General features: G+C 29.1%; 1 protein-coding gene across 2 annotated transcripts; it reads right to left on the reverse strand.

The window, feature by feature from the left end:
* Positions 1–6697: 6697 nt before the first annotated feature.
* LOC8270772 (B3 domain-containing transcription factor NGA1) lies at positions 6698–9684 on the reverse strand. 2 transcript variants are annotated; one of them, XM_002515054.4, is made up of 3 exons: positions 9217–9684; positions 6950–9085; positions 6698–6730 (listed from the first exon to the last, which is right to left on the reverse strand). In XM_002515054.4, exon 2 carries the CDS (start codon positions 9028–9030, stop codon positions 7678–7680), a length of 1353 nt encoding a protein of 450 aa, XP_002515100.1. In that variant the 5' UTR covers positions 9031–9085; positions 9217–9684; the 3' UTR covers positions 6698–6730; positions 6950–7677. The 2 variants fall into 2 exon arrangements, with proteins under 2 accessions (XP_002515100.1, XP_048226266.1); XM_048370309.1 differs by having other exon boundaries at positions 6950–9683.
* Between the last annotated feature and the right edge of the window lie 5583 nt (positions 9685–15267).

The raw sequence follows: 15267 nt of genomic DNA on the forward strand, positions 1-15267 counted from the left end.
AATTCGTAATTCTGAAAATAATCCCAACATCTTTTTTCAATTAATTCAAATATTAAGTATTTAGATAATGTGAAGTGCAAGAACGTTTGGATTAAGGTTCTTGGGGTGGTGACTTGTGAAGCCATGGAGGATTTTCATAGCGCAGTTGCCAGTTGGGTTTCAAGAGTTCAAAGGTATTACCAATGGCAGAGAGTAATGGCGGCAATTTGCCTTTTAGGGATTATCAATGATTGTTTTCACTATTTTTTTTTTTATAATTTTAAATATTAATATATTACTGTTGATATTTGATGAAATAAGTATTTTTACAATATTGTACCCTGAACAAGGAAAGTATATTGTGAACTCTATTCCACGTCAACATCACAAATAACTATAGTGGCAATCAAATATGAAAATATTACGTGGATAAAGAAAAGTTTATTATAGTGTTCACTATTTTCTTTTTTCTATTCAGAAATTATAGAATCCTTTCTTCTTATTACTTCTTTTTCATTAATTTTATCATGTTCCATTTTATTATGGTTCATTAGTCCATAACATAATGAGAAGTTTTAATATTCTTTTTCTTTTCTAATTTTTTTGATAAAATATATATTTATGTTCCTGAATTTTGATCATTTAGTCACTTTACCACTCTAATTTTCAATTTAACATAACAGATATATGATATATGTCTTTATTCAATACATCCACATATAATGTATAAATGATTTAAATATTACAAAAAAAAAATTCAAATTATATTAGGTTAAATTTAAAGTTATAGGTATTTAAATATTAAGAAAAAAAGTAAAATTTAGATATTTGTTAAGTTAAATTAAAATTAAAATATTAAACTAACTAGTCAAAGACATAAATATGTATTTGGCCAATTTTCTTCTTAGTTTTAATTTGTCATGTTAATAAAATTATAGATAGTATTATCTTTAATTTCTAAATTGTTACTTTGTATTTTTTAGTTTTGTAAGGTGTCATTTTATTATATCCAAATGCATACTTACACACTTAAACTATATATATTTAGTTAGCTTAACACTTTAATTTTCAATATAATCTAATGGATATTTTAATTTATTATTTTATGATATTTAAATACTTTTTTAACATATAATTTTATTCAATTCGTCTACGTATACTGCTCATAAATGTGATAAAATCTAAGTGCATATTAAGTTAAATTGAAAAGTAAAAGCGATTAAGAGATTATAAGAATACAATTTAAGTATTTGTATAGTTAAAATAAGAAATAAAATATTAAAATTATTAAATTATTAAATTATTAAAATTTAAATATTGAATATATATTTTATCTTTTATTATTAATTTCGGAGCTCAAATGAGATTATAGATGGTGGTTGGAGAAAAGATTTATAATAAGAATCCAAAAGAGGTGGATATGATAGAAATCAAATAAATAATTAAAAAGAGATAGAGTAAAGAAAATTAGTACCGATTGGAACAAAAGAAAAGGCGATGTTTGGTTGTGGGAATTTACCCAAGAAACTGGAATGCAAATGGTCAATGAATAGGGCAGCGTGACGCACCATAATAACACAAACACACATTCCATTAACTTTTGGGTGGCAGAGATGGACGGAGTGCAGTGTCACTGTTGTTCTTCTGATCAAAAGGTTAAAATTATCATCATCAGCAGCTATACCTATTTAAATATAATAAATAAAATCAATGCTGTTGCTGGTATTATTAAATTAAAAAAAAAGAAAACATGAAGAACCCAAATAGAGAGAAGAAACGATAAAGAAGGATCATATCCATAAGTCTCTAAGGTTATATAGTAAATGAAGAAACTGCCAAGTCTGTCTCTCTTGTGTAACTTTCATTTCATCAACAAAAGTATACCAAGTAGCCGTATAGTGCCACAGAAAGAGAAAGCAATCTATATATATATGCAAAAGCATGCGAGGTACTGTTAGTATTGGTTCCAGTGAATGCATAAATACAAAGAAACCTGGTCCATGCCAAAAATAAAAATGAAAAAAATAAAGGAGAAAAAATAAAAACAAAATCAAATGATAACAATAGAAAAATTCTATAGTTATTTTCTACATTTTATTTTAAACAACTTTCCATCCAATAATTAATTGTAAATAATTAAAAATTTAATTTTAATAACTTATAATTATAGGTTATCATCATAATGTAATTTACTAAAGTAACACAACATGATATTAAAAGTCTATGTATTTTAAGAATTTATAAAAAAAAATTACAAAATGACAATATCAATAAATTTTGTAATTATGAAAAATTTAATAAATATTATAAATTTATCAATTTTTTGTGAATCATATTTTCGTATTTTTTTTATTATTATTATTAACACTTATAAGAAATTAATTTAATTTGTAATTAATCTACAAAAATTTAATATCTTTTATAAATTTATCAATTTTTATCAATCATTAAATTTTATAAAAATAATTATATTTTTATAATATTATTTATTTATTTACAAGTAATAGTACTTACAAAAATTATTTTAATTTATAAAAAGATATGAATAAAATTTTATTTTCCATAAAATAATTATTACTTTTACAATTATAAAAACAGGTTAATATTTTTTGTATTTGCACCCATCCTGTGATTTTTAAGATAGAGAAATAATAAAACCAAGGCTTAATGTAATATTTTACAATGAGCAGATTTTAAATTAATAAGATTAATTTTAGATATTAAATAAAAATAGTAATGAAAAATAAAAATAAAATAAAATAAAAGGAAACTTTATTTTTTCTGTCTTTGTACCTTACACATGTGGCCTCTTTCTCATCATCAATTATTGCCCTATTAAACCTAACCTATAATTACACTTTCTTTATAGGCAGTGGGGGAGGGGCTTCAATTTCAAGACTTTGAGCGTAGGAATCTTGTGACTGAAATTAATGTATCTCCATTTTATGACAATAATTGGACCATGTTGCTCTTATTCAAATTAACTACTGTATCTCTATGTTTATAATGCAATTTATTAGTTAATGCCATGATTCAGCAAGGAGACACATTTAATAATTATTGTTATTACATTAGGAAAATGACCAAATCTGTGGCGCTGCTGCAGTTCCCACATTGCTACTTATACATTCAAGTTCTTTGTGAGAAAAATTGTGCATTCATATGGAAATGGGTCAGACAGGCTCTTCTGTGGCTACTCTTCTTTTCTTTTCTTTTTCCCTTTTTTACTCTTTCAATGCATGGCACTGTAGACTCTACGAGCAGGACGGTGAGGGAATAAATCTGTGTGTGTGTGCATGTAGCTGCTATAGTTCTTCATCATGCACCTTCAGAGATTCATTGTATACTGCTGAAACCCTGATTCCTGTAATTCCATAGCTTAGTTCAGTAAGAGTTTCCTAATCTTCTTTACAATCTCAGTCCAACTTTGTGGTTAACACTTAAATATCTGCCAACTAAATTGCACCAAACTCTCTAAAATATATTACATTTCCAATATGGAAATGTATTAAATAGCATAGCTCTTTAAAAACTCTTCAAATATATTTTAAAATTAAAAAAAAAAATCTATTTTATTATCTTTATATTTTTATATTTATTTTCAGAAATTTTAAGAGATTCTTTCTGAAAAAATCTTTCCATTTAATTAATAATTATTTTATATTTTTATTTTGCTTTCTATTTATAGATGATTTTTAATTTTTTTCTATTTTATAATTTTTTATTATATTAATAGTTTTAATTCTTAATTGTTTTATATTTATAAGTCTCTATACACATATACATCTTTTCCATTCTATTGGTGTATAATAATTATATAATTGCCATTATTACCAATATATTAATTGTATTAATCTTAATCTGTCTAACATTTTTATCTTGTTTTGGTTTTCATCCAGAGTTTCATTTTTATCTTTATTTGAGTCAAGGTACTGTGAACAGTAAAATCCTTTAATTAAATTCGAACTCATAATCTTACCAAAAAAAATGACTACAAATTTTATGTATGCAGACATGTTTATCTTTAATTAGCTGAAATATACTTTATTAGAAATTTAACACCCTAATTTTGTAATAAATTAGCTGTAATATGAAATTGGAATAATGATACAGATCATCATTGAATTTTATATTTAATTTTATTTTAATAATAAAATTTTATTTATTTTATTTTAACCATTTAATTCTATTTTAGTTATAACTTGATTACCTTATCAAAAATAAATAACACATCATATTTCTCTTTTAATTACTCTTTTTCCGATCAAAATTCTACGATGTATTAATTTTTTGTTTATGAATATGACTAAATTAAAACATAACTAAACTGAATAATTAATTAAGACAATTAAGATTTATAATAAAAACTAAATTCAGGTACTATTTATATCATCATCCCTATGTAAGATACCTTGTGAATTGATCTTTGTTCATAAATTAATGTTGGCACCAGTTAGATCTGTTATAACACTTCTCTCTTATTTTGTATCTATAAAACAATGTGTTAGCTACTTTATGTTTCATCAGCGAATAAAAGCTTTGCCCTAGGAATGGTCTTCAAACACTCTGCCCCTCCATTAGTATTCAAATGTAATGCAGCAGAATGACTTATTTCTGTGGATACATCCATTTTCTGATAAGGGTGAATGGGAATTTCCATTTTCATTGTTAACTATGTGCAAAATGGGATAATTCAGCATGTGAAGTTCTAACGCCATTTTAAGAGTGCCCCTACCCCAGTACTCCACTTTCAAGATTATTTTTTGGAAGGACAACGACACTGACCATAAATACAGTCCTAAACTATACATGCAGTGCAGAAAGATGAACATCACAGGTTGGAAAAATTATATGCACTGATTAATCTTCTTAAAGAAATGAGCCTATTTAATAACATCAATTGATCGTTCAGAAGAAGAGTCACATCATAAAGAATTTGATTATTATATCAACGATATCATATCCTTCTCATAATAAGAATGATCATATGTAACTGTACCAAATGGAGAAACAGTATAGTTCAGGACTGTATTGCCCTAAAAACAGTCCTAAACTATAGACAGAAATGCTATGCTATGGCCCTAAAAAACAAAATTTATTTGCATAGATAGAAATATAAACATCAATAGAAAATAGACTAGGATCAAAGATTGATGGTACTTCTCCCTTGTTTTGATAAAGTGATAAACCGATAACCTTACATCTTACATCTGAAATAGGAAGTTTTAAAGACAATTAGCTACAGCATATATATGCAACGATAACTCAGGCTAACATCTCATAACATAATGTATATTATATATAATTCCCAAAGGCTTTTTGTAACTACTAATTCTTTTTTTGGAAGGTTAAGCTTGATTAAAGTTGTATGATATCTCTAATATGGGCGTGATTAAAGTTGAACTGGCAAGCATATTTGTGTATTACTATGATCATTTGTATCATTATCCAAAACAAAATGATATTAAATAAATAATTATCCAGTTCATCAATGGCAACTTCATTTCTGACATGCCGTTTTTAAGCTCTAATATAATATAAACTTATCCACTTAGATGTTGATTAAATGCCTTTAATTGAAGACTCTTAGATTAAGAACTCAATAGCCTAAATTATAATTAGACTCGCAGCTGCAAACATTAACGGAAGAGCATTTTATTTTCCTTTTCCAAACATGTCTATATAGTTTGAAAATTGAATGAGACATTATAAGAAGTTTTAGTTCACTTTTGATAGTTAATTGGGATCAAAGAGCATTGAATTTATCAATCAGAATATGTTGGTTCTCATTTTAATATATAGGTACTTTTGGTCAGTAATATGGAATAAAAGAATTAAAAATAAAATAAATAAAGGTATTAGACAAACTGACATGAAAAATATAAGAATTCTGTTATTGATGTTAATGTAATTCATAAGGGTTTAAGCTCTTCAACCTCAAACAGTTGTTTCTCTAAATTTGAGCTTCTGTTATTCACTTAAATTAACTGTAAACCAGGTGTGCAAATATAGACATACCATAAAAGAAAGACTGAGAGGAATTCCAACTTCAACATGATGGCCTTGAACACAGACAAAAGCGTCCTTCAAAGCACTTGCTGTAAGTACAGATGCTAATCGATTTGTTTAAAGCTGTGAGCGTTTAGAATTAATGTCATGCACCTGCAGAAAAAAGCAAATAAAGAAATGTCGTAAATTCATATTCCTTCAGAATCACGATCTGATTAAATCTAATAATTAAAGATTTAAACAGGACTGTGGAGATGTCCTTGTTGATGAAAACAAAACAAGCATACATTTGAATTGTGGAAAACAACTGTTTATCTGTTTCCTCTCCAGGCCAAGAGAGGAAGCAATCAGGAACATCATGTCTCTCAAGAACCCTGGAATTATATAGTGAGGATTGTTCATCATATCTTCAAGAAAGCATGCAAGTTGTGCTAGCCAGGCTAGGCTACAGACCAAAAAATTAATTACCATTATGGTACTGATGAGCCCACTTCCTTCAGCTGCATATTACAGCCAATATGATAAAATGATATTTCTAGGTTAGACCATAAGATATTGAACATAACCATCATGTAAAGATTGAAATCTTGAACTCAGATTTAAGCATGCATTTTTTAACCAGCTGTTACAAAGTTTTAGTGGAATACACAGTAATCAGAATACCTCATAACAATGAGAAATCTCTTTCAACATGGAGGACCCTTTTTTAGATGTGCTGCCACTAATCCAGACAAGAAAGTGGCTGTATAAAGAAGAAAACATGAATTACCGAGAAAGATAACAAGGCTGAAGGCTGGGTCTATAACAATTTTATGAGAAGCTAGCATATATTAAATTGGATTTGTAAAAGTTAAATATTTTTTAGTATTTTTGAGTAATAATAATAATTAAAATCAATAACAATAATAAGAAATAAAGTGTAAAAACTAAAAATAAAAAAGAGTAAGAATACAGAAGCTACCTTTTACAGCGCTGCAACTTTTCTGCAACACCGCCTGCAATCCTCTCTTAACTAAGCAGCAGCTATAGCTACAACATTATCCTAATAAGGTAATAGAAACAAAAGAGAGAGAGAGAGAGAGAGAGAGAGAGAAAAAGAAACTTTTGCACTATCCCATCCTCTTAACAATGTACCGTTATATGATGACTGTCAACAAGAGGGAAGAAGAAAGAAAGTACATTTGATATCTAAGGAGGAACAAATGTAACCCAAACAAACTGGGAATTGACCATCTACCATGTATACAGTTATTGGCAACTCCAGGCCCTTCTAAAAGAAAGGAAATAAAATCAATCAATCAATCAATAAATACATTGATGGAATTGGTGCTCGTTCTTTTCTTCTTTTTTTATTTATTTGTATATATTGTATTATACACAGTTGAACAAAAGGATTATCTCTTCTTTCTTTTCAACTCCACATTTTGTTGCACTGCTACTAGCTCTTCCATCTCTTCTGCACTTCACAAATCCACCCCCAAATCTCAGCTAAACTAATTTACCAACTTGAAAGCAAATTAAAAGAAAGGAAGGACGTACGAAAGCCAAGAAGAATAACGTTGAAAATTCATCCAATATATTTTCATCAATTGAGTACCCAATGGCGAAATTAGATGAGGGGGGTGATAGTACTTTAAGTAACTAAATAAATAGTATCTTATAATTCTTGATCACTTGAGATGTATATGATCAAATATCCAAATCAAAAGATAAGGAAGTCTTTCCTTTCTTTGGAAATTCATGATGAGCATCAGCTTGCCTGCTTGTTGGCATTGAGGCGCCGCTGCTGCTTGGTGGTCTTGAGTGGGAAGCTAAATGAGGAAAAAACGAACTCAACACTGTGCTTCCATGAGGTAAGTTATCGGATGAAGAAGAGTATTGATCATCTTGTGTTGGACACTCCATGTTTACACCAAATAGTCTCAGTCTCTTTCCCGCACTTCTACCATTAACAATTGGGATTGAATCAATCACCATTGATCCTTTATCCCCTCCTTCTTCTTGCTGCTGTTGTGGATGATGATGATGATGTACTGCCCCAATTCGTACTGTCCCTGGTGATGGTAGTGGTGGAGGTGGCGATGGCCTTAAGTAATACTGCGGGGCCGCAGCGTTGCCATAACTTGTTACCTGTTGTTGCTGTTGATGATGATGATAGTGATGATCATGGTGATTATGGATATAAGGTTGAATAGTGTAATTCAAATGGTGGAATTGAGATTGCTCAAATGGAACTCTTGGCACAGATAAAGGCTGAGGCAAAGAATAGAGCCTACCCCACCTCACCGACTGTGGGAAGTGTAGCTGATTTTGTAGCTCTAAATGTGTAAACGATGTTGGATCTGGTGCATTGGGCCTGCGTCTCCAGTCTATATACAGACGGTGTTTCCCTGACTCGCCTACACCGCGTTGAAACGACACGATATCACCTGCATCAAGCTTCTTCTCTTTCACAAAACGACTCCAGCCTTTAGTCATAACATAGCTTTGGCTACTGTTCCAATAGGAGTATCGGAATCTCCAAAGTTTGCCATTCCGGTCTTCGAAATTCAAGAGAAGACCTTTTTCATTCGAGGAAGAATCAAGAGGAAAGTACTTCTCTGCGTGTTGTTTTGGTATGACCAGTCTGTTTAACTTGCCTACATCGCTTGGAGTTACTACTTTATCAAACATATGCTCTCTTTCAATAGACCCACTACTAGCACCAGCAGTACTAGTACTTGTATTGAGAGTTCTATTATCATTCCCAAGTGACAAGTCCATGAGGTCTAGTTTCTTGTCGAAATTGAGAGATGATTCTTGGGTTTTGTTATCTTGTTGAGAGTGATCAGATGAGGCAAGCCACAGGCTGTTGTGGTGCTGAGGCAGAAAATTTCTGTACTTGGCAGTAGCAGAAGATGATGGAGATGAAGGAGAAGGAAACGGGAGCATGCTTGTTGTTGTCATAATTGTTTCTTCCTCTTCTTCTTCTTCTTCTTCTTCCTCTTCTTCTTGTTCTTCTCCTTTATCACAATACTCTCTTTCTTGTTCAACAAAGTTCATGATTATGACCCCACTCAAAAAATTTTGAGCTTTTTTATCAGTTATCACAGTAGATCTTGAAGAATAAAAATCCAGCCACAAGAAAGAAAGAAAAAGAAAATGATAATGATGATGATGATATTGATGGAAAAAGAAAAGAAAGATGGGATATAATTGTAGTGAGATGAAGTAAAACAAGAGTCTCACCTGTAGAAAAGATTTGTTTTCTTGGTAAGAAGATTTTGGGTTCAAGATCTGTGAGGCCAAGAAGAGAAGCAAACCAAAAGGGTCGGTGCCTTCTTCTTTGACCAAAAATTAGAGAAGAGAGTACGCCAAAAACCCTAAACAAGACAAGAAGCCATGCCTTTCTTCTTTCCTCTTCTTGTTCTTGTTCTCGTTCTCGGTGGTTTGCTTGACCTAGGTATATGCAAGTATAGAGAGAGAAAGAGAGAAGGGTTTTGTTTTGGGTTTTTTCTTTTCTTGCTTATTCAGCTAAACTTGTTTCTTTCTTTCTCTATTTCACTTCAGGCAGTGATGAAGAAGCAAGTAACATAAATTTCTTAGCTTTTATTTTCAGCAAATTAATCAATTAATAAAGAAAAGACCCATGAGAGGGAGGAGATTGAGAATTGAGATTATACGTAGGGGCCCATGAATGATCTGGTTCCCCTCATGTGAGCTTGTCCTTTTCATCATTTTTCATTTATCTCTCTCCCCTTCTCTAACTTCTTCACTAAACTCATTTAAATGGCTCAACAAATAAATAAATAAAAGCCCAGTTGGTCTGTATACTACACAAAGATAGATAGTCTAATATAAGCTTATTGTTATTTTTAGTATTGTTATTCTTTTTCTTTTTGAAGTTTAAATCTCATAATAATAATAATAATAATATAGGGCAGTTGTTTTTGTTTTAATTTAAGAAAAAAAAAAAGCATGTTATTGTTATATAGTTAGGTTAGAAGTTTTGACTTTGTTGGCCATTGATTGTGTGCTGCTGGATGCTGGTCCTGGGAGTGAGAGAAAAAAGTTACAACAGCAACTGACCGACCTGGCGTGGCGGCCTCCTATATATATACACACATATATATATATATATATATATATATATATATATATATATATATATATATATTCTCATTCTCTCATATCCCCCGTAGTGGAATTCATTAGATTCCTCCTCTATCCTATCACATCTCATTTATATCATTCATCCAAACAATACCAAATCCATTTCGGTTTACTTATTTCCAAGGTAATCAATCATCATTTAGATTATGATAAATTCTTACTACATTTAGTCTACCCTTTATACATAGGCAAAACAAATGTTATATGAATATAATGGTAATAAATACGCCAATTAATACAAAAATAATGTTATATAATTAATTTTAATTATAATCTAAATCTAGTGGACTAATCTACTTGAAAAAATTTTATATAGATTATATCATTCCATTTATCTTTTAAAACTGAAAATAAAAAATCTCTTTTCAGATTAGCATTATGTCCAAGAAAAAGGAATTAACATTTAATATATAATTTTTGAGTTTTATGATATTTGAAATTGTTTCCGAATGTGAGAGGTTTAAAATTTAAATTCTATGTCAAACTCAGTCAATTTATTATAATTTAATATTTAAGTATTTCAATGTATTTCTATAACTTTTTTCTATTATTTCATGAATATTATGAGCTATTTTAGAAATTTAAAAATTTACCGAGTATAATGAAATATTATGCAAATTTTTATAAAAAGTATATCGTTATACAATTTATTGTTGCAAGATTCAATCTTCACCTTTAAACCATTTTCTTAAAAAGTTTAAAAGGGTAAATTAAGCTCATCAGAAAGTATACTTTGTATGGGTGAGTTTTTGCCTTTATAATAAGTATAAGAAATTAGTTATCCTCTATTGTATAATACACGACCTATTAGGTCTCTTTTCTTGAAGTATTTTCCCTCCTTAGTGTCATAAAAACAAAAATTGTTGAGTCCTATGAATAACTCTGCATGGCTACATGATTTTCCCTTAATCTTTCTTTTAATTATATACTTTTAACTTCAAACTGTTCCAATTCCAAAACATATCTCTTTCAATATATATATATATATATATATATATATAAAATTGTCTGCAAATAACAAGAGAACTAGGAGGTGGCTTACAAAAATTGTCTGTAAATATCATGCAAAGGGAAATTCAGAGTCGTACTTACCAAGAGTCATGGTTGTAGAATAAATTGACACAGGTAAGGAAAGGTGAAGGACAATTCTCATATAAATGTGTGTGTGTCTGTATATGTATATACTGATATTAATACGCAACTAGCTACCATATAGCTTGCTTCGACTTTGGCTCATTACCACACTCATTTAGTTGACTCGAAATTGCTTAATCTTCATGTTAATAATACATTAGCCAACTTCTCTATTGGATAATTTTTATTTTACAAATTGGCCAGCCATAAGCTAATAGGTGGTTGAATTATTAGAGAAAATAATTGAATTTTCCTTAAAATGGACGGAACATGTGGTTGGATAAGTCATACATGACAACTTATTTTAGGTAGTTATTTAATTACCCACTTTGAATTAAAGCATGGAAAAATCTAAGGTTATTCTAATGTCTTTTATTATTATTTTTAAATATAAAGACCGTATTAACTTCCTGTATTAGAATGAAATAACCATCTTATTACATCCAATATAAGAGTGATAAATTTGCACAACTATTTATTCAAGAATTTCCAAAAACAATTAGAACGTTGTATTTTTACGGCGAAAAAACTTTAACTTGAGACCTTTAGCAATTCTAATCCACTTAATAACAAAAAAAAGAAAAAAACAGTTAATAATAGATTTCAGAGTCCAATTATCATGAGAAAAGTTTCTCCTTCATTATACTAAAAATAATTTGAAGAGGGCTAATGTTTTACAGCATTGGCTAATGAATAATTCTTGAAAAAAATAGGACTTGATTGTCCCTTAAGATAAATCTTCTCATTTATTGTAATTAGCTAAGGGAAGCTGACTAGACATATTATCAACCTCAGCTATTTGTGACCACTGCCAAACTAGGATTTCATTAATTCTGCAGTAAAATATGACTTTTGGCGATTGACTCCGAGCTTAGAGCTGAGAAATCCGTACGTGCATGTTGTTAAGCAAGTATTGGTCACATTTCGAAATAGTCAATTTCCTTTGTTATTTATTGTTAATTTATTTGCAACCCCCACTTGGTAATAAAGAAATTAATCCTTTTCTTAAAATAATATAATCCTCTATAATATAAAAATAAGTTAGACGATTATAGTACTCCACTGTATTAACAGTTCAAACGCACAATTAATTAATAGAAGACAGGGAATAACAACTAATGACAAATAGCACCTAACATTTGTTTTTCTTAAAAGAAAAATAATAATAATAATTAAAAAAATAAAAAATATGTTATGCACGAGTAATAACAAATCAACCTATTTTATGTACCGATATATATTACATAACATTAAATGTCAAAGATTTTAATTAATCTAATGATTAAATTTTTTGGAAAATTTAAGATGGTATATAGGTGCATATGGGTAGCTAGTCGCCAGTAGGTGGATGTGGGTATTGATGTAAAGTGGTCCTGTTTGATCCTCTACTTCTACCATTTTATTTTTTTAATGGGTTTTGACAGAAGCTCCAGCCACATCATATTATCGTTCTCTTGTACTGAATACTGATGGATGATGACAATCCTCATCATAAAATGGCTGATGAATGCACTGTCTCAGAGATAAAACTTACTACTGCAAACTTAACAGAATCACTTCTAATTAACTCCAATTATTACACACTTAATTTCCAAACTTATTTAAGTTGACTCACATGCATATAATTTCAAAACTTATTTAAGTTGACACATCCTATGCATGTGCTTATGTAGTGCCATATTTGGGAAAATTTTCAATTCCAGACTAGAAATTCACTATATTTCACCTTCTCATTTTGGGAATCTCTTATACAACAATCTCTTTTCCCCCTTCTCCTATAAAAGAGTATTAGAGTCACACAAGGAATTATGCAATCTTATTTCTGTCTATTTTAGAATATTTTTTAAATGTAAAGTAGATAGTCGATTTGACTCTCTACATATGGAGAGTCAAACTTCACTCTCTACTTTATATTTAATAAATTCACTATAAGTTTCTATGGATTTGATTTAATTAATATTTATACCTCTTGTTCTTTTATTAGTAAAAATAAAAAAAAAATAAAAAAGAATTTAGAACTGTTAATACTTATGAAAATAAAAGTAAATATAAAATAAAAATATAAAGAGTCTATTGGACTTGAATAAAATATTTTACTCTTTATATATAAATATTTTTTAAAATACTCTTTATTATAAAAATTAAAATCTTTAAAATAAAAAGCACTATTAGAGATGCTCGTATATAATATATTTGAAGGCTTTCAGAAATTGAGGTAATGCTAAAAGAAATAACAATGTCAATGATGTTAAATCCACTACTTACTAATAAAAATAGGTGGAATTTATATCCAAAAACATCTAAATGTCAATTATTTTAACATTTTAATTCTTTATTTATTCTATTTTACAATAAAATTATAAAACCTATAAACAATATATATGGATATATTGAATAACATCACATATGAAAAAGTTTATATTTATTAAGAAAATAAGATGAATTGACTATTAAGTTCTAGTGAAACATCAAAACGTTAAAGTGATTGAATGGCCAAAACTTAGATGGACAAACATTAAATGGGTAATCAAAATATCAATAATAACAGTTACAGTATGATTTGTGATGCAGTTGTGATCTTACTTGGACTAGAATCCTTAAAAAGTTGTAATAAACACAGTATGTCATGTTTAAATAATCTTAAATTGTTTGCTAAGATTTTATTAATTATTTGATTTTAATTTTAACATGAACCAAATTTCAATTATATAAAGAATGCAAGATCATATACGGAGGTTGACGCTTGTTCAGTACCCAAGGATCAAGAAAGACAATCAGTAATTTAACGATAGAAAAATCGGCAATCGAAGCCTTAGTGAACATCGGCCATAACTGTTACAGTTCTGAAGTAGCAACATTTCTTGGCGAATGCTTTCCGACTTGAACTGGTAATAATTATAAAATCATATTAGGTGATGTTTCCATTGACATGAAAGAATCCAGATACATGGTATTGAATGGAATGGAATTGTATATATATTATACATAGTTGACTCAAGTCCATTTTCATAGAACATCACATTTATAATGTTTTTTTTTATTTTATTTTTTATTTTTTTTCTTTCGGGTCAATACATCATAGTTGTGATTGAGATCATCGTTATTCTTGCTCCAACGTAATGTAATTAATTAGTTATTCGCTGATCCACAGGCATATGCATGCAACTCATGTCATGTGTTAAATTAACAAGCAATGAATATGAATATTGTTAAAGAAACATAACATAACATAACTTGAAGGCTTATAAATTAACCAAATTGTACCGTAGGTACTTATTCTAGCCTAAACATACTTATATACTAGTGGCACAAGCATAAATATGTTAATCAATTACATAATGAAAGAGAGAGACTAAATGGTTATTTGTCAATAATATCAGAGGCAACTTAACTAGCTTTGATCACGCATTATATATTTATGGTATTTATAGCCTATGATAACACCAAAAAATAGATCCAAATTAAGATGATATTAAATTCGGTAAAAGAAGTTATTAGTATAAAAGTTGTACCTTTTGGCTCAGAGATTAAATGAGAGCATATAATGATTCATTAGAATTCGAAAGAATGGTAGTAAAACTGCAGCAAAAAAAAGAAAGAAAAAAGGCAGACTTGAACCAAGTACGTACTTACTGCTTCCTCTACCTTAACTTATTAATAACCATGTGAAAGTAAAGTAAATATGAAAAGCAAAGCAACTAGCTTGACAACTCAGATTGATAAACAATGCAATTTAATAATAGAGAAATAAAACTCGCACAAAAAAGAAAAGGGGGAAACAAACAGGTGGTAAGTAACAGTTACCAAGAATTTCCAAGGAATTATCATGAGTTAACATCAAAGCACAGAGAAGAGATGGGGCAGTATTAATGTTGTGCTGCCAATGCCATTGCTTGCTAGGGCTTATTAAAGCTAAAGGCTATTGCTGCTGATGGAATGATAATTACAAAGTGATTATTAATTTTCAATAACATGTAATTATACTTGTTTACT

The sequence above is a fragment of the Ricinus communis genome, chromosome 1 (assembly GCF_019578655.1).
Source record: "Ricinus communis isolate WT05 ecotype wild-type chromosome 1, ASM1957865v1, whole genome shotgun sequence".
Lineage (NCBI taxonomy): Eukaryota > Viridiplantae > Streptophyta > Magnoliopsida > Malpighiales > Euphorbiaceae > Ricinus > Ricinus communis.

What these genes read in the sequence shown, in the direction of transcription:
- LOC8270772 (XM_002515054.4), bottom strand. Translation starts at nt 9,030, where the DNA reads ATGAACTTTGTTGAACAAGAAAGAGAGTATTGTGATAAAGGAGAAGAA.